Below are 23,901 nucleotides of genomic sequence, written 5' to 3' on the forward strand. Positions count from 1 at the left end.
CTATGAGCCCCGACAACATTCTAGCTGTAGTGCTGAAGACTTGTGCTCCTGAACTGCCCGTGCCTCTAGCCAAACTGTTCAAGTACAGCTATAACACTGGTATCTACCCGACAATGTGGAAAATTGCCCAGGTATGTCCTGTCCACAAAAAGCAGGACAAATCCAATCCAGCCAACTACCGCCCCATCAGTCTACTCTCAATCATCAGCAAAGTGATGGAAGGTGTCGTCGACAGTGCTATCAAGCAGTACTTACTCACCAATAACCTGCTCACTGATGCTCAGTTTGGGTTCCGCCAGGACCACTCGACTCCAGACCTCATTACAGCCTTGGTCCAAACATGGACAAAAAAACTGAATTCCAGAGGTGAGGTGAGAGTGACTGTCCTTGACATCAAGGCAGTATTTGACCGAGTGTGGCACCAAGGATCCCTAGTAAAATTGAAGTCAATAGGAAACTCTCCAGTGGCTGGAGTCATACCTAGCACAAAGGAAGATGGTAGTGGTTGTTGGAGGCCAGGACATTGCTGCAGGAGTTCCTCAGGGCAGTGTCCTAGGCCCAACCATCATCAGCTGCTTCATCAATGACCTTCCCTCCATCATTAGGTCAGAAATAGTGATGTTCGCTGATAATTTCACAGTGTTCAGATCCATTTGCAACCCCTTAGACAATGAAGCAGTCCATGCCCACATGCAGCAAGACCCGGACAACATCCAGGCTTGGGCTCATAAGTGGCAAGTAAGATTCACTCCAGACAAGTGCCAAGCAATGATCATCTCCAACAAGAGAGAGTCTAACTACTTCCCTTTGACATTCAACGGCATCACCGAATCCCCCACCATCAACATCCTGGGGGTCACCATTGACCAGAAACTTAATTGGACCAGTCATATAAATACTGTGGCTACAAGAGCAGGTCAGAGGCTGGGTATTCTGTGGCGAGTGACTCACCCCGTCTTCCCAAAGCCTTTCCACCATCTACAAGGCACAAGTCAGGAGTGTGATGGAATACTCTCCACTTGCCTGGATGAGTGCAGCTCCAACAACACTCAAGAAGCTTGACACCATCCAGGACAAAGCAGCCCGCTTGATTGGCACCCCATCCACCACCCTAAACATTTACTCCCTTCACCACTGGCGCACCATGGCTGCAGTGTGTTACATCTACAGGATGCACTGCAGCAACTCGCCAAGGCTTCTTCGACAGCACCTCCCAAACCGGCGACCTCTACCACCTAGAAGGACAAGGGCAGCAGGTACATGGGAACAACACCACCTGCGTGTTCCGCTCCAAGTCACTCACCATCCTGACTTGGAAATATATCGCCGTTCCTTTATCGTCGCTGGGTCAAAATCCTGGAACTCCCTTCCTAACAGCACTGTGGGAGAACCTTCACCACAAGGACTGCAGCGGTTCAAGAAGGCGGCTCACCACCACCTTCTCAAGGGCAATTAGGGATGGGCAATAAATGCTGGCCTTGCCAGTGACGCCCACATCCCATGAACGAATTAAAGAATTAATGCAAGTAGACCTTCCACCATTTCAGAAAGGAATGCTGGCTGCCCATTTCAATGGGTGGCTGCTGTTTCCCTGCCATTTTGTTACTGCTGGGCACCTTGTAAATGGATTCCAGCAGTTGAATGTCACCTCCCCTCCCAAAGTTTTTGGTGTGTATGTAAACTGCTAGTTACTGAGGGACAGGTGTTATCTGGTATTATAGCAATGAAAGAAAAACAGTCTAACCCCAAAAGAGTTCTCAAGTCAGGAGCTTTTTTTTTATCACAATGGCCTGTTGTGCGTAGTTGACTTTTAACTGTTGTCTGATGTGAGCTAGCAAGCCATTCAGTTATATCAAACCTGGCAACTAGAGATGGGCAATAAATGCTGGCCTTGCCAGTGATGCCCACATCCTGAGAATGAATTTATTTATTTATACGCTAATAATCGCATAATATAATTTCGAGGAGAGTGAGTTTTAGGACAAGACTGAAACAGCTGACTTAAAATGCAATGAGCTAAATCTTACTTATGAGGGATGTGTTAGTTATTGATTTGTTGTCACAGGGACTGTTTCCTATCTTTTGGTGTTCGGAGGTTGAAGTTCAGAATACAGTCATATTCTGCCACAAAACAAATAAACTGAGCTGTACTCTACCTCTTTATTTGATTTATCACATCTAATCTCTATTGAAAGAAAGCTGGAGACACCTTATGGGTGTTGACAAACTCAATTACATTTAGTTGTTACCAATTTTCTTTCTTATGCCTCTTCTGAATGTATTGATTCCTTCTGGTGTTTAGGTGCCAGGCATCCTCAGTACCTTTTCTGCATAATTTTTCATGCACGAGCCTGGGCAGATGAGTCTCGGCAGCATATATGACCATAGAGGGTATCACCGCTGAGCCTAGTCCTTTCCTCATCAGAAACCCATCTGCACAAGTACTTTCCAGCGGGGTGGGGTTCAATAACAGGAACTGTGCAGATATTGCCGTCCCTACCAATAGACAATGAGAACACCTGTAGTACCCTTAATGCCACCTCTGCTGAGATCAGATAAATCAGCACTGCACAAGGATTGGATCTGCCAATAGAGTCATTAGGTGAACCTTCAAACTCAATTCATTTTTTTGAAAGAGTTTGCCTGAAAAATTATTTTAAAAGAAAATAAACTTGCATATAAATATTTGAAAGTGACAACATGGATGTTTTCTCCCCAACATCCTTTTTTTTCATGTCGCAGATAAAATAACATTTGCATTTGAGCTGCACTGTGTGGGCCCATTTTCCCCGTTGATGGCCCAGTTTGGATGTATCTCTGCAAATGTGTGACAGAAATTGATGACAATGACCTAATACTCACACTGCCTGAAGCACTGCAAGGCACAAGAAGTGCACTCAGACTAACACATCCCTCATAAGTAAGATTTAGCTCATTGCATTTTAAGTCAGCTGTTTCAGTCTTGTCCTAAAACTCACTCTCCTCGAAATTATATTATGCGATTATTAGCGTATAAATAAATAAACGGGTTAGCAGCCCAGTTAAATTAGCAGAGTAAAGAGTTGAATATTAATGTGTTAAGTATTCATACACAAATGTTCACACAGCATAATTTCAAGGCCAGTGTGTTTTATGTAATCTCAAGCTTGGTATTTTACTGGCTTTTCTTAAAATCAGTATTTTAACTGCTTTTGTTAAAGTTGTTGTGATTAAATAACAAAGCAATATTATTTGTTGTGCTGTGCAAGCTTTTTATGATGTAGATCAGAAATGGGCCATACTGTCCTTTGAAAGCAACCATTATTCCATTGGCCCTTTCCTTTGAATGCTAAAAGGCTTTAGGGACTTATGAGATTTCTCCTGACACAGCCAGAAAATTGAGTTTCTTTCATCACGTTTTAATGCTGTTGTATGGAACTATGGGATATTTGAAGAAACCGAATTAATTTATTTCACTATTTAAATCCCCTTTCAGTACTTGGATGGTTTGTGTCTTTCTTCTGAAATGTTATCCTACATACAATGCAAATGTGCTTTTGCTGTGCATCGAGTTATAGGAAAAGTCTGGAAATGCATTGTCCTGTTGATTGAGGGGTCTGTTGATTTGATTGTCAGATACGGAGACCTGCGATTTTGGCTGGCACAAATTCCAAGGACACTGCTACAAATACTTTGGCCACCGACGGGCTTGGGAAGACGCGGAGAAGGAATGTCGCCTGCAGGGCGCTCACTTGTCCAGCATCCTCACACATGAGGAGCAACTTTTCGTGAACCGTATGTACCGTGACAATTCTGGAATGATTCCAAAAAGAATATGCACAGCAGAACTGATTGTATTTTCATCCGATAACAGAGTTAGCATGGGCCTGACTGCAGAGTCCTCAAAGAGTGAATACATAAATGTGGGTTTATGTATCCATGTACCCAGACATTAGTGTGGGTAATGGAAGCAATTAAATCTGGCTGTTGCACTTCAGCTGATCTCAACTGTTTATAATAGAAGATTGGCTATTAAAAAAAACTAAAATTCTTAAACACTGAAAATCTGAAATAAAAAGGAAAAATGCTGGAAATGCAGATCATCTAACATCAAAGAAAAAGAAAGGTTAATGTTTCGAGCCAATTCTGATGAAGCGTCATATCCAAAATGCTGACCTTTCTCTTTCAGATGCTAACCAACCTATTGGGCATTTTCAGCATTTTCTTTCTTTACCTAAGAGAGATTGGGTTTTTTTCTTCCAGGTAATATTATTCTGTAGTAGTAATGAGAGCAACGATAAGCAACTTTTAATGTTACAGATCTATTGTGATTTCCATGCAAAAGGGAAATAGATTCAAGGCCACAGCCAAGAGTTTTGATAAGCTCAAATATGGAAGTACAAATAAAAGATGAGAGGAAATACAATGTAAGATTGTCCTACAGATACAACTGTTTGGCTTTGTAAAGATTACATTTTCTTCCTGTTTTCTTCTTTCAGAGGTTGCTTGCCAGCACACCTCCCCCCCTCATCTGCATGGATGCAATGTTCTGGGTCATTGCCTTCCTCATGACGGCTGTCAATGCAGCTCCATTGTCAGCCAGCAGGAGGTGTGATTGAAGTAGGGCCAGCTGGAGCATGTCAGTGATCTTTACTCCCTCAGAGGGAGCATCACACTTACACACATGCTCCATCTGGCAGCCCAGTGGAGATCTGACAAAACTCAAAACTGACTGAGGTGAGCACATCTGAGTGGTCAGCAGTTCTGAGACTCAAATCACCAGGAGACCATGGATCAGAATACATTTTATTGGAGTGATTATTCAGTCCATGATTTTGAGTCTTTTAGTATTTCGTTGTCAATATCAAGGCGGTTGAAATTCCACTGAAAGACATTTTAGTGCATAGGTTAATGCAGGCATAAAATTCTCAACAATCTTAGTTCCCAGTACATGTATCTTTTGTGGATGTAGTATGTAGTATGTCACTAGGGTTGATACGTGCCATATACCTGTGAGGTAAGGTACAGATGTGTTACATCCACTTTTTAAAAATCAGATCCCAAGCAAAGATATATATTTTCATTTGTTCCATACCTGCAGTTGACAAAAGTCAGAAGTATGATATGGAGTGTGAATAAGAGTAGACTGGACTCCTCAAATATATATTCTTTTTAAAAAAAATGAACATCTAACAATCTCTAAGCCACTTCATACATTAAGACTTTAACGTAGTCCTGATAACCACGATGTGAAATAGCAGATAAGTTGCAGCCTTGGTAACTTATATGTGGAATAACAGAGTTAGCATGGCCTCATAACCAGTATCTGAGAGTTAGCACGGCCCTGGTAACCAGTATGTGAATAATAGAACTAGCACGGTCCTGATAACCAGTACGTGAATAATACAGCTAGCATGGCCCTGATAACTAGTATGTGAATAATAGAGCTAGCACAGCCTGATAACCAATACGTGAATAATACAGCTAGCATGGCCCTGATAACTAGTATGTGAATAATAGAGCTAGCACAGCCTGATAACCAATACGTGAATAATAGAACTAGCACAGCCTGATAACCAATACGTGAATAATAGAACTAGCACAGCCTGATAACCAGTATGTGAATAATAGAACCAGCACGGTCCTGATAACCAGTACATGAATAATAGATCTAGCACGGTCCTGATAACCAGTACATGAATAACAGAGCTAGCACAGCCTGATAACCAGTATGTGAATAATAGAACTAGCACAGCCTGATAACCAGTACATGAATAATAGAGCTAGCATGGCCCTGGTAACCAGTACGTGAATAATAGAGCTAGCACAGTCCTGATAACCAGTACATGAATAATAGAACCAGCACGGCCCTGATAACCAGTACATGAATAATAGAACTAGCACAGTCCTGATAACCAGTACATGAATAATAGAACTAGCACGGCCCTGATAACCAGTACATAAATAATAGAACTAGCACAGTCCTGATAACCAGTACATGAATAATAGAACTAGCACGGCCCTGATAACCAGTACGTGAATAATAGAACCAGCACAGCCCTGATAACCAGTACATGAATAATAGAACTAGCACAGTCCTGATAACCAGTACATAAATAATAGAACTAGCACAGTCCTGATAACCAGTACATAAATAATAGAGCTAGCACAGTCCTGATAACCAGTACATGAATAATAGAACTAGCACGGCCCTGATAACCAGTACATGAATAATAGAACTAGCACAGTCCTGATAACCAGCACATAAATAATAGAACTAGCACAGTCCTGATTACCAGTACATAAATAATAGAACTAGCACAGTCCTGATAACCAGTACATAAATAATAGAACTAGCACAGTCCTGATAACCAGTACATGAATAATAGAACCAGCACGGCCCTGATAACCAGTACGTGAATAATAGATGTGGAGATGCCGGTGATGGACTGGGGTTGACAATTGTAAACAATTTTACAACACCAAGTTATAGTCCAACAATTTTATTTTAAATTCACAAGCTTTTGGAGGCTACCTCCTTCCTCAGGTGAACGATGTGAAAATGGAATAATAGAACTAGCACGGTCCTGATAACCAGTACATGAATAATAGAACTAGCACGGTCCTGATAACCAGTACATGAATAATAGAACTAGCACGGTCCTGATAACCAGTACATGAATAATAGAACTAGCACGGTCCTGATAACCAGTACATGAATAATAGAACTAGCACGGTCCTGATAACCAGTACATGAATAATAGAACTAGCACGGTCCTGATAACCAGTACGTGAATAATAGAACTAGCATGGTCCTGATAACCAGTACGTGAATAATAGAACCAGCACGGTCCTGATAACCAGTACGTGAATAATAGAACTAGCATGGTCCTGATAACCAGTACATGAATAATAGAACCAGCACGGTCCTGATAACCAGTACATGAATAATAGAACTAGCACGGTCCTGATAACCAGTACGTGAATAATAGAACCAGCACGGTCCTGATAACCAGTACATGAATAATAGAACTAGCACGGCCCTGATAACCAGTACGTGAATAATAGAACCAGCACGGTCCTGATAACCAGTACGTGAATAATAGAACTAGCACGGTCCTGATAACCAGTACATGAATAATAGAACCAGCACGGTCCTGATAACCAGTACATGAATAATAGAACTAGCACGGTCCTGATAACCAGTACATGAATAATAGAACTAGCACGGTCCTGATAACTAGTACGTGAATAATAGAACTAGCACGGTCCTGATAACCAGTACGTGAATAATGGAACTAGCACGGTCCTGATAACTAGTATGTGAATAATAGAACTAGCACGGCCCTGATAACCAGTACGTGAATAATAGAACTAGCACGGTCCTGATAACCAGTACGTGAATAATAGAACTAGCACGGTCCTGATAACTAGTATGTGAATAATAGAACTAGCACGGCCCTGATAACCAGTACGTGAATAATAGAACTAGCACGTCCCAGATAACCAGTACGTGAATAATAGAACTAGCACGGCCCTGATAACCAGTACGTGAATAATAGAACTAGCACGGCCCTGATAACCAGTACATGAATAATAGAACTAGCACGGTCCTGATAACCAGTACGTGAATAATAGAACTAGCACGGTCCTGATAACCAGTACATGAATAATAGAACTAGCACGGTCCTGATAACCAGTACATGAATAATAGAACTAGCACTAACTAGTATGTGAATAATAGAACTAGCACGGTCCTGATAACCAGTACGTGAATAATAGAACTAGCACGGTCCTGATAACCAGTACGTGAATAATAGAACTAGCACGGTCCTGATAACCAGTACATGAATAATAGAACTAGCACGGTCCTGATAACCAGTACATGAATAATAGAACTAGCACTAACTAGTATGTGAATAATAGAACTAGCACGGTCCTGATAACCAGTACATGAATATTAGAACTAGCACGGTCCTGATAACCAGTACATGAATATTAGAACTAGCACGGTCCTGATAACCAGTACGTGAATAATAGAACTAGCACGGCCCTGATAACCAGTACATGAATAATGGAACCAGCACGGCCCTGATAACCAGTACGTGAATAATAGAACTAGCACGGTCCTGATAACCAGTACATGAATAATAGAACTAGCACGGTCCTGATAACCAGTACATGAATAATAGAACTAGCACTAACTAGTATGTGAATAATAGAACTAGCACGGTCCTGATAACCAGTACATGAATATTAGAACTAGCACGGTCCTGATAACTAGTATGTGAATAATAGAACTAGCACGGCCCTGATAACCAGTACATGAATAATAGAACTAGCACTAACTAGTATGTGAATAATAGAACTAGCACGGTCCTGATAACCAGTACATGAATATTAGAACTAGCACGGTCCTGATAACTAGTATGTGAATAATAGAACTAGCACGGCCCTGATAACCAGTACATGAATAATAGAACTAGCACTAACTAGTATGTGAATAATAGAACTAGCACGGTCCTGATAACCAGTACGTGAATAATAGAACTAGCACGGCCCTGATAACCAGTACATGAATAATAGAACTAGCACGGTCCTGATAACCAGTACGTGAATAATAGAACTAGCACGGTCCTGATAACCAGTACATGAATAATAGAACTAGCACTAACTAGTATGTGAATAATAGAACTAGCACGGTCCTGATAACCAGTACATGAATATTAGAACTAGCACGGTCCTGATAACCAGTACATGAATATTAGAACTAGCACGGTCCTGATAACCAGTATGTGAATAATGGAACTAGCACGGTCCTGATAACCAGTACATGAATAATGGAACCAGCACGGTCCTGATAACCAGTACATGAATAATGGAACCAGCACGGCCCTGATAACCAGTACGTGAATAATAGAACTAGCACGGTCCTGATAACTAGTACGTGAATAATAGAGCTAGCACGGTCCTGATAACCAGTACATGAATAATAGAACTAGCACAGCCTGATAACCAGTGTGTGTATAATAGAACTAGCACGGCCCTGATAACCAGTGTGTGAATAATAGAACAAGCACGGCCCTGATAACCAGTACGTGAATAATAGAACTAGCACAGCCTGATAACCAGTGTGTGTATAATAGAACTAGCACGGTCCTGATAACCAGTGTGTGAATAATAGAACTAGCACGGTCCTGATAACCAATACATGAATAATAGAACTAGCACGGCCCTGATAACCAGTATGTCATTGATAGAGCTAGCACAGCCTGATAACTAGTATGTGAATAACAGAGCTAGCACTGCCCTGATAGCCTGAAATGTGGAGTAACCAAACTAACACAATTGTGATAACTATCAAGGAGCTTTCACCTTAAGGAGAGGAGGAGGGGAGAAAAGTGGTAAGAAAATAAACTACAAAGAAATAAATTCACTGTTGTATTAACATGGAAAACCCAGAAAGATTAGATGAAAGACATCCAGTAGTTTAGATTTCTATTTGAGATCTACAGAACAGGAAATACAATTCATATATATAAACTTCCTGATTTTCCTAGTTTAATCATTGCCATACATGGAATTGCTATTAAATACATCCTTTCTTGTTTTGTCTGCCCCATAGGTATTGGCCAGGACTATCAATGGATTGGCCTAAATGACAAGATGTTTGAGCATGATTTCCGTTGGACTGATGGAAGCCCTCTGGTTAGTCTTTGAAAGATTCATTCACTTTTATATCTCTCAGATGAGAAAGCCCTAAGGGATCCATGAACAGGCAGTGTGGGCTAACCACAGGCTTCTAGACAAGTGATACCACTGTTACATTTCATTGTTATGAAAACTGCACTGCCAATTTACACTACTGTACCAGATGGGTTAGCGCCGCCAGTAAAAGAGCACACAAACTAATTTCTTATGACTATGTAAAACATTTGTATGTTAATATCACACAGTGTAATTTCTAACTAAGCAAGAGAGTTCATGTAAATTGCAATCTCTGGTTTGGACTTTACTTTGTATGATCAGAAATTTGGATATTAATTATTTGAATTTGTGGACTACACACTGTGTGTAAATGAAACTGCTAAAGAGCAGTTTGGGTACAGAAGCAAAAGTAAGATCCCATGCATCTGCCTACTAGACTGCAATGGTTTAGGCAGACATACTCACTGTATTGCTAATAACATCTACCCCCTCCCAACACAGATACATAATACACTAGATTACCAGAAATTGGTCAGAAATATATGCAGCAAGAGGGCCTCTACTTTCTCACAAAAGTGTGTGGGCTCAGACAGCCATGAACCCAGCATGAGGCCGTCTCTACCTTCACCTCCCAGACTGTCGAGGATTAAAAAACAAGAAAAGGCTATAAGGGTGAGGAATTCTCACAGCAGCGATAACATGTGCACAGTGACACTAGGATGGATACCATCTGAAAATAAATTGGCCAAAATAATTTTCTTAATTAAATTAGGAGGGCTCAGTTTGGACTATTCTTTATGCTCAACCCTAATAGCAAAGCTGCATCATTGGGAATAGTACAGCAACATAATGAATCAATACCATTCTTCGTATAATATATGCTTCGGATACCATTCTTCATGGCTGTTCATCCCAGAATTTGATTGTGAATCAGCAATACCAAAATAGATATAAATTAAGAGTTACAGTTTTACTGAGTAACGAAGAGCCAGAAGAAACTCCACCATTGACACTTTAACATGTTGCTAAAAAATAGGGCTTCCCATTACAGGGTGGAACATCAAATGATTGCCATTATTAAAAATTTGATGGACATATGTTCAGAACGTAATTCTTTTCTTTAAAGATTCTTTGCACTTCCATGTAAAAGACTGTGACTTTACACACTATGTTTGAATTATTAACATTGTTTGACTATATAAGGTATTTCAGTGTAAAAATGCTACTTTCATTTCAAGCCTGTTCCTGAATACAACCCAAGAAAGGTTCAGTACTTTGTGCCAAAGGCTGTTGGTAATCTGGCGGAGATATTTTTAGGTTTTCTGTACTAAGTCATTCCCAGGGCCTGTTGCTGAGGCACACAATGTGCTCCAGAAGCAGTTGCTGATATAATTAAGCTTTTGTGCCGAGGTGAGTCACCTCTGCATGTGGTAAAGTAGTTTAGATCACCAATATTGCAAGTGTAAGTTGAGAGACTAAACTCCCTAGACATTGCACAGAACTGGCATATGTGACAGGTTTGACTCACTGAGACTAAACCTAGTGGGAGAAGTTCTGAGTTAGTTTGTTCAGAAAAAAAAACCTCCTTGATAGTATGTTTGCTTTTGATGCAGCACAATTGGTCTAGTGTGGTTGGCCAGTCTTAGCGTTGTGCAATGATGACTGTATGGAAAATTAATAAAGAGTCCCTCTAATCTGAGTTATATTACTTAGTTAGTTTCACACTGGCTGAAAACTGTTAAAACCTTTGATAGAAATACAGCTTCTTTCACTCTTTTAATAACCTTTTATTATTTGGTGCCACAATCACTGCTGTGAGAGTTACAGAGAAATTGTAGAATAGAATCTTACAGGACCCTTGTAAATTTTTCTTTTTCAAATATGTATCCACTTCCATTTTAAAAGCTAATATTATTTCTGTTTCCATCATTATTTCTAACAGTCCAGGTCCTATCTACCCTCTGCATAACAAAAATTCCCTTAACCGCTCTTTTCATTCTTTTGGGCTATGGTCTTAAATTTATATCTTCTAGTTACTGACTCACTGATCAGTGGAAATTGTTTTTTCCCTATTTATGTTAAAAAAACCAAAATAATTTTGAACACATCTATAGGATCTCCTCTTGACTTTCTCTGTTCTAATGAAAAGAGTCCCAGTTTCTCTAGACTCTCTTCACAACTAAAGCCTATCATCACTGGTATTATCATAAATTAATATTAATATGAGAACAACAAAAATAATACTTTTTTTCCAAGTTTTCTCCACTTTTTTCCTTGAAGGCACTAATTTGTATTGACTACACTTTAAAATAGTACTTAATTGGCTGTAAGACACATTGGGACCTCCTGAGGTCGTGAAAGGTTCTATAGAAATGCAAGTTCTTTCTAACAGTTCCATAGATGTCAGTAACCCTCCAATTCCCTGTGGCCACTCTTCACTTAGGAGTCTAGACAGTATGGACAGGCTATTTAGCCATTACAGAGGCGCCCATCCTGCCCTTACCCAACACCCAATTATTTTAGTGGAGGTGGGGTTACATGTATAGTGAGCCAGAACTCTGGGTGATTTACCCCTGCTTAGCCTGCCACTTGTAATATCTCCACTGCTGCCCAGGTGAGAATAGCTGACCTTGGAACTGTCCAGCTCAGTACCACATCATGTAGTGCTTTTATCAGCTGAGCCAGCAGAGGAGTAATATAACCTTTTGATGACATTAGTTAGTAAATATTAAATGTGAAGGCTAGAGTTGCCCAGGCCTTTGCACAACACTGGCCTAGTTAACTCTACTTTCTCTCATAGCCAGATCCTTGATACTATAATTGTATAAACACACATTCAGCAATCAGTTCCCCAATTATATCGTGGCCTTATCAAACAGCATTATCTTCTTCTTAAACTATTGGCTCAGACAATTGAATGTGCTAGCAAAAATGCATTAAATGTGACAGGATGTCGATGTTGCATTAATTATGTGTTCCTCAACAAATTTGAAAAAAAAACTTGGCCCTGGAACGAACAAACTAGGGTGAAAGGACCTTTTGTGAATAACACATCTGCTGAAGTTCAACTTTCACCAGTGGCCAGAATAGCAGTTTTTCTTTTAACTTCCAATCTTCCTCCCCTTTTCCTGTGTTCCGAGGAAATGACTCTAGGTGGGTATCTGTTTCATGGGTGCCAGCAGGTCTATGGCATCTGGCTGAAGTGGCCATTTTTCAGCAAACTATTCACCTGTGAGGGCATCATAGCTGAGCTCACCTCACACACCTTCCAACAGGGTTCACTGACATCATCCAGAAACGGGAACCCTTCCTAAACCAGCAGTCCAACTGCTGCCTGGCTGAAATCAGGTAACTCAGCACAGACCGCTCGGATTGCACACGGGTGCTTTTGGTCTATAAGGTTTGTCATCCCACAGTGTACTACGGTTTTTCATTTATCTGTTCTAGGAACTGAACTATCTAGGAAAAAAAAACTCCCCAGACAGATGAGAATAGCCACTTAAAATGCTGTCCATTCATCAACAAGCTACATATTAATTTTAGGCCCTTTTCAACCAGGCAGTTATGGCTGGGAGCCTGGGTTGTGTTAAAAGTGTATTTGTCAGTAAATAAATCACTGCAATAAAATCTTAATTAGATGGAAGTGACATTTACAGGCAAGCAGTAACCTTGAACAGTTTTCAACACATATTTGAGATACACCAGCTATCAGCATGTATGAATCTACAGTATCCATTTTTCATGGAATAATTATCTCCTGATAAGTTAGCAGTTAATAGAAAATTGGAAATTACCTAAATGGTGTACGTTCTCTGGCTGTAGGTTCCAGCAATCATAAGCTGGTAGGCAGCTCCTCATGGTGGAGCCTGTCAGAAATGCATTGCTGAAAAAGCTCAGCTGTAGCTTGCATACAATAAGGGAACCCTCTAAGTCACTGCAATAATTCCATTTTCAGGTCAGAAATAACAAAGTAAAAGAATCAAAGAAAAAAAATAATTGAAGCACTTCCACATAGCAAAAGTGAGCCACACTTCACACAACAATTCTATATAGTAATATTTGTTCTTCATATTCTGAATGTTTGAAGAACCAGTCAGAGAATGTGTAGCATATACTTTAAATGTTACATTTTATACACAAATCAATCCTTTATTGCAAAGCGCCATGTTCAGTCATAATTGTAGGCAGACTTGTCATAAAAACAAAAAATCTGGTGAGGCACCATTTTCTGAGTAACTTTGCTCAATATGTCTCAAACAAAATGGTACATTACATTGCAGCATTGTTCCAGCAGTTGCAGTATTGTGAAAAGATCAGCATGAATTCCAGTTATCTTGTCCACTTCTAACAGAATTATTTCCTTCCACATCCCACAGTGAACAGTGGGACAGTTTTCAGCAAAACCAAATTTCCTCTGTTCTGTGGAGGGGGAGCAGTGCTAACGTGGCAAGGAGAACTCAGGGAGGCCAAGAGCTAGGAAGGCATGTGGCTTCCTGTGCCCGGGGCATAATAGCTCTAGCTGTGGGGAATTAATTAAGAAACAAAGAATTTGCATGAAAATTAAATATCGGGAGTTTTATTTTTTAGGTGACCCCTTTCTTTTGTTTAATTTTTTCTTTTTGGGTGGGTGAGTGGGGGGAAGACGACTTTGGATTTCAGTGCCATCCTGTGAACCAACGGCATCAGGTTTCACCTTCACTGATGGATCGGCCCGTGTTACCAGGGTATTGTCCAGCAGCCCAGCTGAGAACTCGCGAGTTCCACTCAATGGGGACAGCCAAACTCCAGCGATTGACAGCTCTGCGACTTGAACCTGTCAACATCTGTCTGGAAAGCAGGCAATCTGCATCAACGTGGCCTCCCTAGTGGATATTACTGACAGTGAAGGACGGGAATGCACAATTAAATTGTGATAGGATCCTGGTGCCCAACAAAAAAATTGATTGCTCCTAATTAAGGTTCATTCCCAAGTAAGAACAGGTGTTAATGGTAGAGATATTTAATGAGATGATTCTCATTATAACAGCGGGAGCCTTCTCTGTCACACCACTGCTATTATGGCCTCTTGTCAAGTACACCATGCTGTGGTTCATAGTAAATTAAATGAAACACTTTTCTGTAGTCTTCTGTTGTTACCCAGCACAAACTATAATGCTTAATGACCAAACACACTGGGTATTTTTCAGTAACTTCCTCCCTGTTAAGATGCAGTTTCTTTACATTTACAAAACAATTATGTGCATTCGTTAAAGTAGGAGAAAAAAAATCATTTTAAAAGGAAAATCATTGGGGCATCCGTAATTGTCATCTGATTTGCTTATATCCCTTCTTCAAACCATACTGTTACAAGGTGAACATTGATCATTTTTATTTTATATAAAATATACATAATTAAAGAATGCACATGGAACATTCACTACCCTCTCCTGAGAATTATATGCATTTTTTTTGAAAGTTATGAAAATTTATGGATGACACCCAAGAACAGAGGCAGATATGCAGAACTCGATTCTTAATTAGTGACTGAGCCAGTGATAAATCCATTAATGAAACCAGCATCTGTTATCATTGAGACCCCACTTAATGTATTTCTCTGAAGTTAATACATTTATGCTTGAGAGACAGCAGATGGAATCAAATTTTCACTTTATGTATCCTTAAGTAAGAACCAGTTTACTCAGTCTGTTCAATGCTTAAAAAATATTCAGTTGTGCCAAGTCTGTTAACATGGTTTGCACCAGGTGCAGAAAGAATAAGGAGACTTCTCAGCCTGGAAATTGGATCACACCCGAATTGAGACACGATCCCGGTGCACATGTTGCATGCATCTAATGAGGCCGGTGGCAAGACCATGGCAAATTGATCCACTGGCCTCATTATATCATTCAGATAGTACTGGCAAGCTGCGGGTGCCATTCGCAGCCCCAGAGCCAGCTCGCCAGTCTTCGGGGGTGGGCAACAAGATCGGACATCTCGATTGCTGGCCGAGGGCCCCGTGAGTCCTGGGGAGTTGGGACGAGTGAGACGATTAGTGGCTGGCAGCAGCCCGCGATTTTAATGTGGAGCCTTTAAACTTCTGGGTGGCAGTCTCCAACAGTCCCTTTAAGGACTGTTGGTTTGGCTGCTCAGCGTCTGAAGAAACTGATCACAGCATGCACAGCACATGCTGCGGTCATTCGCAAACCAATCTCTCTAAGGTCCTGAAAAAAAGCCCCCGATTTGCATATGCAATGGTCCTAATGCTAGTTTCAAGCGGCACTCTGGATGCCTACTAAGCAGCCCTAACCAATATAGCAGACGGTGCACTTTTGGCGTGGAATGAGTGCCTGCATTCCGCTTGCCACATTGGACCCTTAGGCGCCTGTTTTATGCCTGTAATATGAGTACAGTGTGATCGAATTTCTAGGAGTTCTGTTCATTGCTTAGACTCTTAGATGAATCAACTGCAGCTAGCTGAATTGTGGATGCTGTTATATCGCTACTTTCGCATTGATACAATGGGTTTCAGGTCTATGTTAACACAAAAGCAGGAGTATAGCGCGTGAATCAGGTCCTGATGTGATTGCCAAGCACACTGAAATTGTGAGGTGCTAGACCCCCCCCCCCCCGACTTGAGTTTCACACTGGATGTAGTATAACCCATTCTGGTGTGAATCCATTTGGTCCACTAAACCACCTGGGGATTGTTTACATTTAGAACCAAATCTTGACTTGTCATTTTCCTGTACCCTCTGGTAGTCTCAGGGTTAAAAGCTGTCATTAGTCTAATCGCCTTGGGATGTTTTATTACGTTAAAGGCACTATATAAATACAAATTGTTGGTGTAGTTTGCATGCATCTTGTGTAAACCAGGTTGTTACTGAATGATTGGTTTAATTGAATATGTTTGAATCTTTTGGTGTTTTCAAAACAGATTTCCAAATAAAGGAAACAGTAACTAAAATTGGACTTAAAGTTAAAACTTAACTATTCACCATCAGACACCCGTGCATTACACTTCAATTTGAGAACATGCCTCTTTTGCCGAATTCATGGCACTCATTTTATTAATATGGTGTCCAGAAGACATGTTGCAGACAACTCATCCATGCTCCATTTAAACTGACATTTTACTCGCATGCTAATGAGTCATCTTGTCAGCATGATCCAAAACCCAGGGCATGGAAGCTAATATTTATAACTATTTTGTGAAGTGTCATTTGTATATTGCTGCTGTACATAGAATTTTACAGCACAGGATCAAGCCATTTGGCCCAACAGGACTATGCCGGTGTTTATGCTCCACACGAGTCTCTTCCCACCTTACTTCATCTAACCCTACCAATATATCCTTCTATTCCCTTCTCCCTCCTATACCCATCTAGCATTGCCTTAAATGCATAGAATCATAGAATCATAGAAGTTACAACATGGAAACAGGCCCTTCGGCCCAACATGTCCATGTCGCCCAGTTTATACCACTAAGCTAGTCCCAATTGCCTGCACTTGGCCCATATCCCTCTATATCCATCTTACCCATGTAACTGTCCAAATGCTTTTTAAAAGACAAAATTGTACCCGCCTCTACTACTGCCTCTGGCAGCTCGTTCCAGACACTCACCACCCTTTGAGTGAAAAAATTGCCCCTCTGGACCCTTTTGTATCTCTCCCCTCTCACCTTAAATCTATGCCCCCTCGTTATAGACTCCCCTACCTTTGGGAAAAGATTTTGACTATCGACCTTATCTATGCCCCTCATTATTTTATAGACTTCTATAAGATCACCCCTTAACCTCCTACTCTCCAGGGAAAAAAGTCCCAGTCTGTCTAACCTCTCCCTGTAAGTCAAACCATCAAGTCCCGGTAGCATCCTAGTAAATCTTTTCTGCACTCTTTCTAGTTTAATAATATCCTTTCTATAATAGGGTGACCAGAACTGTACACAGTACTCCAAGTGTGGCCTCACCAATGCCCTGTACAACTTCAACAAGACATCCCAACTCCTGCATTCAATGTTCTGACCAATGAAACCAAGCATGCCGAATGCCTTCTTCACCACCCTATCCACCTGTGACTCCACTTTCAAGGAGCTATGAATCTGTACTCCTAGATCTCTTTGTTCTATAACTCTCCCCAACGCCCTACCATTAACAGAGTAGGTCCTGGCCCGATTCGATCTACCAAAATGCATCACCTCACATTTATCTAAATTAAACTCCATCTGCCATTCATCGGCCCACTGGCCCAATTGATCAAGATCCCGTTGCAATCCCAGATAACCTTCTTCACTGTCCACAATGCCACCAATCTTGGTGTCATCTGCAAACTTACTAACCATGCCTCCTAAATTCTCATCCAAATCATTAATATAAATAACAAATAACAGCGGACCCAGCACCGATCCCTGAGGCACACCGCTGGACACAGGCATCCAGTTTGAAAAACAACCCTCTACAACCACCCTCTGTCTTCTGTCGTCAAGCCAATTTTGTATCCAATTGGCTACCTCACCTTGGATCCCATGAGATTTAACCTTATGTAACAACCTACCATGCGGTACCTTGTCAAATGCTTTGCTGAAGTCCATCTATTATAAAAATATAAATATTTAAAACCACCTTTTGAAATAGTTCTATTAGTTGGTTATACTGCTGATTCACAGTGTAAACCTTGCTTTATCCTTAACAAAGGTCAATTATGGACACGTCACCCAATTTGACCCAGTCAGATAGTTTAGTTTGGCTTCATTTAACAGTTTGCATCGTTTTAGGAAATAGCTAGGCTCTTGAGGAGATATAATCTGTGTTAATAGCTTTCCAAACGTTATGGTTGCAGGCATTACTTGCCAATTTTTTTCCCTAAGGCCTAAAGTTCGAAGTTAAATATAATGCATGAAACCATTGTAACTTTGTCTTTTGCATATTCTATATCTATTCCTAAATTTGGATGAGTGGAACAAGGGATAACTAGGGTATAATCTGTTCCAAGATATGATGCCTGTATGAATGAAGCATTTCCAAAAGCTGGAAGTAAGGTTTGGTGTAACTATATAATACTGGACAGTGAATATTATTTCTAATTTTTAGGATTCCAAATGTTTGTTCTTCAGATATGACAAAAGCTAAGGAGATTTTCAAACTGTAAGATTTCTGAAGCCCTCCACGTACTATGAAATAATCAAAGTGCATTTTGCAGCCAATGCAGATTTTACTTGCTCAGTCACTGAAGTAATGGCCAAACCTACATTTCAATCAGTGTTCTGTTACCACAATCTCATTCTTCTTCTGTAAAATAGAATCTGGAGCAGCAAATAAAATCTGCGTTAAGTACTATATACTGCTCATGCTGACAAGTTGTTTAAACCATGATTACGTTTGGTGTCTACTTAAAGCGCAATCCTGTTAAACTTTAAGAGGGTTCCTCTGTCTGATTTGACATGCCTAACTGTTCTCACCCCCTACTCATGGGAATATTAATGGCTGAAATCTACTATTAGTGGCTTCAGGCAACAGCCCATTCGTTCTGATAATAAGGTTCATTATTGGCAAAGAAGACTATTTTATATAAAACAATATTTGTGTTTAATAATTTTATAATATGTTTCACTGGATAAACATTGTAAAGGAAAACTTTGTTACAGTACTTTCCATTTATAGATATATAGAGTGTATCAGATGATATATATCCCGTGTAAAAAGTGTACTAAAAAGTGAAAATCTGTGAAAGGAATTTACTGTTTTGCAGAAAATCCTAAATTGTATCCATGTAAATGATTCAGACGACAAAATCTTGCTAAATTTAAGCAACATGGCTGGAATAGCCTTTTAATGACTTTATCAGATTTGGCCCAATTTTGACAAGGCGTTACAGTCTGATTCAATGTCCTGGCACTTAGTACAGTCTAGTAACACCCACACAAAGTATCACCGCCAAGATCATTTAGAACCCATGTTTGAAATATTACCATGAAATCTCAATGCTCTCAGAGACATTGTCCTCATTTTAAAGCTGCAAAACCACACAATATGTATTTTTAATAAATTTTCTGCGTGCTTATTAAAATGATGAGCTGCTGAAAATAAGTAAAATTGTGAAAGAAAAAAATCATCTTGGCATTGGAGATTTGAACAGCAACAACTTTCACTAATATAGCAGCTTTAATCTAGCACATGTCCCAAGGTGCTTTATAGGGAGCGGGATATTACAGAGATGGAGTTGGGAGGAGGTGGTGGAAGCCATAGATGAAGATGAGAGGTTCTGGAAGGCTTTTAAAGTCGTATTTTATCAATTTAAAGATGCAATTTATCCAGAACATCACTTCCTGCATCATAATCTGTATTAAGTCTCATTCACCCTCACCGTTTGCCCACAATTTTGATTTCAAAATTGTCATTCTCATCTACAAATCCTCCCAACCTCATTCCACCCTACTTCTGCAATATAGCAAGGCAGGTGGGTTTAGGAAGGGAATTCCATACAGGGATGTGATGTATGAAGACTCTGAACACTGACTGTTGAGTGGTAGGGAGGGGAGTATATACAGTAGACTGAGATGAAAGAATAGAGGGAGCAAGCTGGGTTGAAGGGTGTTGCAGAAGCAGGGTGGAGTGAGGCTGGAATGATTTGTAGAGAATGAAGATTTTGAAATCAAAATGATGGGGAACAGTTGAGATTGGTGAGAATGAGGTGACAGATGAATGGGACTTAATACAGGATATTGTGCAGACAGTGATGTTCCGGATAAGTTGCAACTTTAAATTGATAAAACATGATTGAAGGCAAGACAGCGTGATTTGACATTGAAATTCATAGATTAGGGACTGAACAAAGAAATAAAGAGAAAGGCTTTATTCAAGATTAAAAGAAAAAAAAAGACACAAATGCTGGAAATTTTAAATCCAGTTGTAACTTATCTTCCTCTGCTGACTGATGTCCTGCACATTTCCAGCATTTTCTACTTTTATTTAAGTACTTATTTCATTTTCTTTTCACCATAAATGCATGAAGGTCACATTTCAGGATGCTAAAGTGTAAATCAATGCAACTACTTTGCCTTTCCTTTTGTCGTGGCACATGTGATGTTCAGCTGAAGTCCTTATTCGTACTGTGCCCTGATTCCCATGAGTTGCATTCTGATATTCTTATGATTTATAAATTATGTTTTCTTAATCAGCTTTAACTGTAAAGGAAGTCATTAAAAAATGCCTCTTTCTTTATGGTGAAGATCAACATTTGTATTTTAGCGAGAAAGCATAGAGGGTACTGATTTCGATCAGATTCAGAATATTTATTCGGCAGCACAAAAAGATGCTTTGTGCGACCATGTAAAGCAGAAAAAAGGCACCCATGCCAACGCAAGCCAGAGGAATAGAATTCAGGCCAAAGTGCTCATGTGGTGAATTGTTACCTCTTGGCACACGTGCACTTTGTCTATTCTATCAGTTCTCTTATTACATTGTACCACATGTAAAGGTAAAAACAGGCATTTTCAACCAACACCTAAAAAAAAGATGATTGTGCGATCTTATTTTAAAGTTGTCCAAATAAAATGTTATTTTCAAAACTTCATTAGTTTAGTAAAATATATATTTCAGAAATGTTTTTAAAAAGCCTTAAGTGCATAAATAAATATTAAAGTCAGTTCGAGACCATGGCAAACATCCAATAAAATCAAATGAGGAAAAGAATTCCTAAAATATGTGATCACTTGCCACAGGATAGAGGGCAGTTAAACACTGAATTTTATACTACAAGATACAAGAAAGGCATTCAATCTTGTACAGGATATGAGTCAGGCCCTGAGTCCTTATCGTATCAGAAGATGGGGCATCGGGCTCTGTATCCTGATAGCAAAGAAACGTGGAGCAGATACTGAAACCTTATAGCACTAGACTGTAGGGTAGTCAGGTATTGAACCTTATAGCACAAGAACATGGGGTAGTTGGGCTCTGAATGCCTGCAGAACAGGAATATGGAGCAATCCAGCATTGAATCTAGAAGAGAGCATAAAGACCTTTCAATGACATGTTCCACTTTGGCAAACTTTTTTTTTCTTATTATTATCCATATTACAATTCTAAATGAAATTACACTACCTTTCAACACAAAATGTTACATGTAGGCATCTACCTAGTCTACTTACACTTAATTCCTGTATTGAGTACAAGTTTGTTATAATTAGCATATAATTACACTGACATTAGGCATGTGTGTGATGCTAGTATCAACATCACAGCAATTATAATTCAGAAAAATGATTGCTTTTGTCTAATTGTAGTTTTTGGCATTGAGCCTTTAAATCTAGTCCCCTTCTGTACCACTGACAATGCTGAAAATGTTATGTCAGTTCCGAGCACTGTGTTGCACAGTCATACTGATTATGTGATGAATATAGTTACGAATCTACTCAATTCCTTTAAATTGTCATTTCTGTTTCTCGTACAGCAATATGAAAACTGGCGACCGCACCAGCCGGACAGTTTTTTTTCTTCTGGAGAAGACTGTGTTGTTATGATCTGGCATGAGGACGGCCAGTGGAATGATGTTCCATGTAACTACCATCTTACCTACACATGTAAAAAGGGCACAGGTGAGGTCTGACGCTTACTGCATACAGTCATCGCAGCCCCCATAGATTTCTCACACATGTCCTTGGACATTAGTGCAAAACCCCATCAATAAAAACGCGTAGAAATAAAACATATGCGAACTGCGATAAATAGTAAAGAAGTATGAGGATAAATTTTCTGCTTCTGCACAGCGGGAGCACATATCAGTAAACTGTGTTAATTTTAATGGATGGAAAGTCACGGACTAGAGATACGTAATGTCCTGCTGTGCACTTTGGGCAAGCCCCCAGAACACAAAAGCAGAAAATTTACCCTATATTCCATTAATTATGTTCCAAATACTTTTCACACACCCCTCCGCCACCACCCCCCACGCCCCTCTGCCAAATTTATCCCCTTCCTCTTGAAGGCATTCACTCTTGACACAGCATGGTTCCCTTGGACACTCGTACAGTCATCCCAGTACTTCAACCAACTGTCTATTCTTCATGTGTTGGCAGGTTATTCAGTTGTGGGAGGGTGCTGCAGCTGAATAACCTGCCAACTTGACATTCATGCCCACTTTGCAGATGGGATTACTGGATAATGAGCAGGAATAGAAACTGTGATCTTTTTGGGTTCTTTCACTCTTTTTACACTGGATAATTTTGGCCTCTGTGTTTCATACTACTTTCAGTACTAAGCATTAGCTCCATATGTCTTAGAGTGTTTGCACATGCTCATTAGGTAAAACGTCGTAGTGTACCCAGGATAACGGAGAACCCTTTTTTAGATTACTTCAGCTGCTGGTTCTATCCCACGTCTCCATGACTTCAAAATTAGTAGAATAACACTATATTAGACCTTGTTTTGGACTTTAACACCCAAATAGTTGTATTAAATAGAAATAGAAGAAGCAGATTTTAGCAATATTGAAACATTTCTACTGTAGTTGTTAACTCCTTGTATGGTAGAAAATAATACATGGTTTTCAACTTTGTACCAAAACCATGTTATAAACACCTTTTCATTTATTGGTTCTTTAGTTCTTTCCTCACCAACTATGGAAGTTGTCTTGTGTTATCTAATTTTCTCCTGAAATTCCACTCAGCCTATCTTGAAAGGCTCCAGATCAAACTCATTGAAAAGGGCTGACTGAGACATACCTCCGAAACAGGGGCTTTGTGAATTTAAAGAACCTTCTATTAAGTTCAAAAAGCCCGAATTGGTTCTGTGCCTGATTCTCCGATTGGCTCTCCCACTAGATGCAGCATCTTGGAAAATTTTCCCTGATATATATTCCACAGTACAAACTAAAACTTTGTTTTAGAATAAAGCCAATCCTTTCCATAGAGCAATCTTTGGGAGCTATGCAAAAAATGTATTGTGGCAAGGGGAATGTTATAGACAAAGTCTATTAATGAGAGTTATAAATAATGTGTGAAATATCAGAGGTTGTGGTATATTGAAGAGTGTTGTAGTCAAGGTATTCTATTAAACTGTGCACAGTGATAAATCTTTTTTACTTTACATGAGGATATTTTTCTTACCGGGGGGTATTTTTCTGGGTAATCTTTTGCCATTTTGTTGTAATTTATCTCTGTTTTTCATCCACTTGGCCTCACACCTTGTAGCTGAGAGGGCTGTTGCTCATGACAATCTCCTCTGATTTTATCTCCTCCTTGCT

General features: G+C 39.9%; 1 protein-coding gene across 1 annotated transcript in view; it reads left to right on the plus strand.

Annotated features, from left to right (window-relative positions):
• LOC137320871 (versican core protein-like) overlaps positions 1-23,901 on the plus strand; it is a 178,093-nt gene that overhangs the window by 149,875 nt on the left and 4,317 nt on the right. Inside the window, exons 12-14 of the mRNA XM_067982803.1 lie at positions 3,616-3,774; positions 9,605-9,687; positions 22,111-22,255. Coding sequence (XP_067838904.1) covers positions 3,616-3,774; positions 9,605-9,687; positions 22,111-22,255 — 387 coding nt within the window. The remainder of the gene's footprint in view (positions 1-3,615; positions 3,775-9,604; positions 9,688-22,110; positions 22,256-23,901) is intronic.

This window comes from Heptranchias perlo, chromosome 4, assembly GCF_035084215.1.
Source record: "Heptranchias perlo isolate sHepPer1 chromosome 4, sHepPer1.hap1, whole genome shotgun sequence".
NCBI lineage: Eukaryota > Metazoa > Chordata > Chondrichthyes > Hexanchiformes > Hexanchidae > Heptranchias > Heptranchias perlo.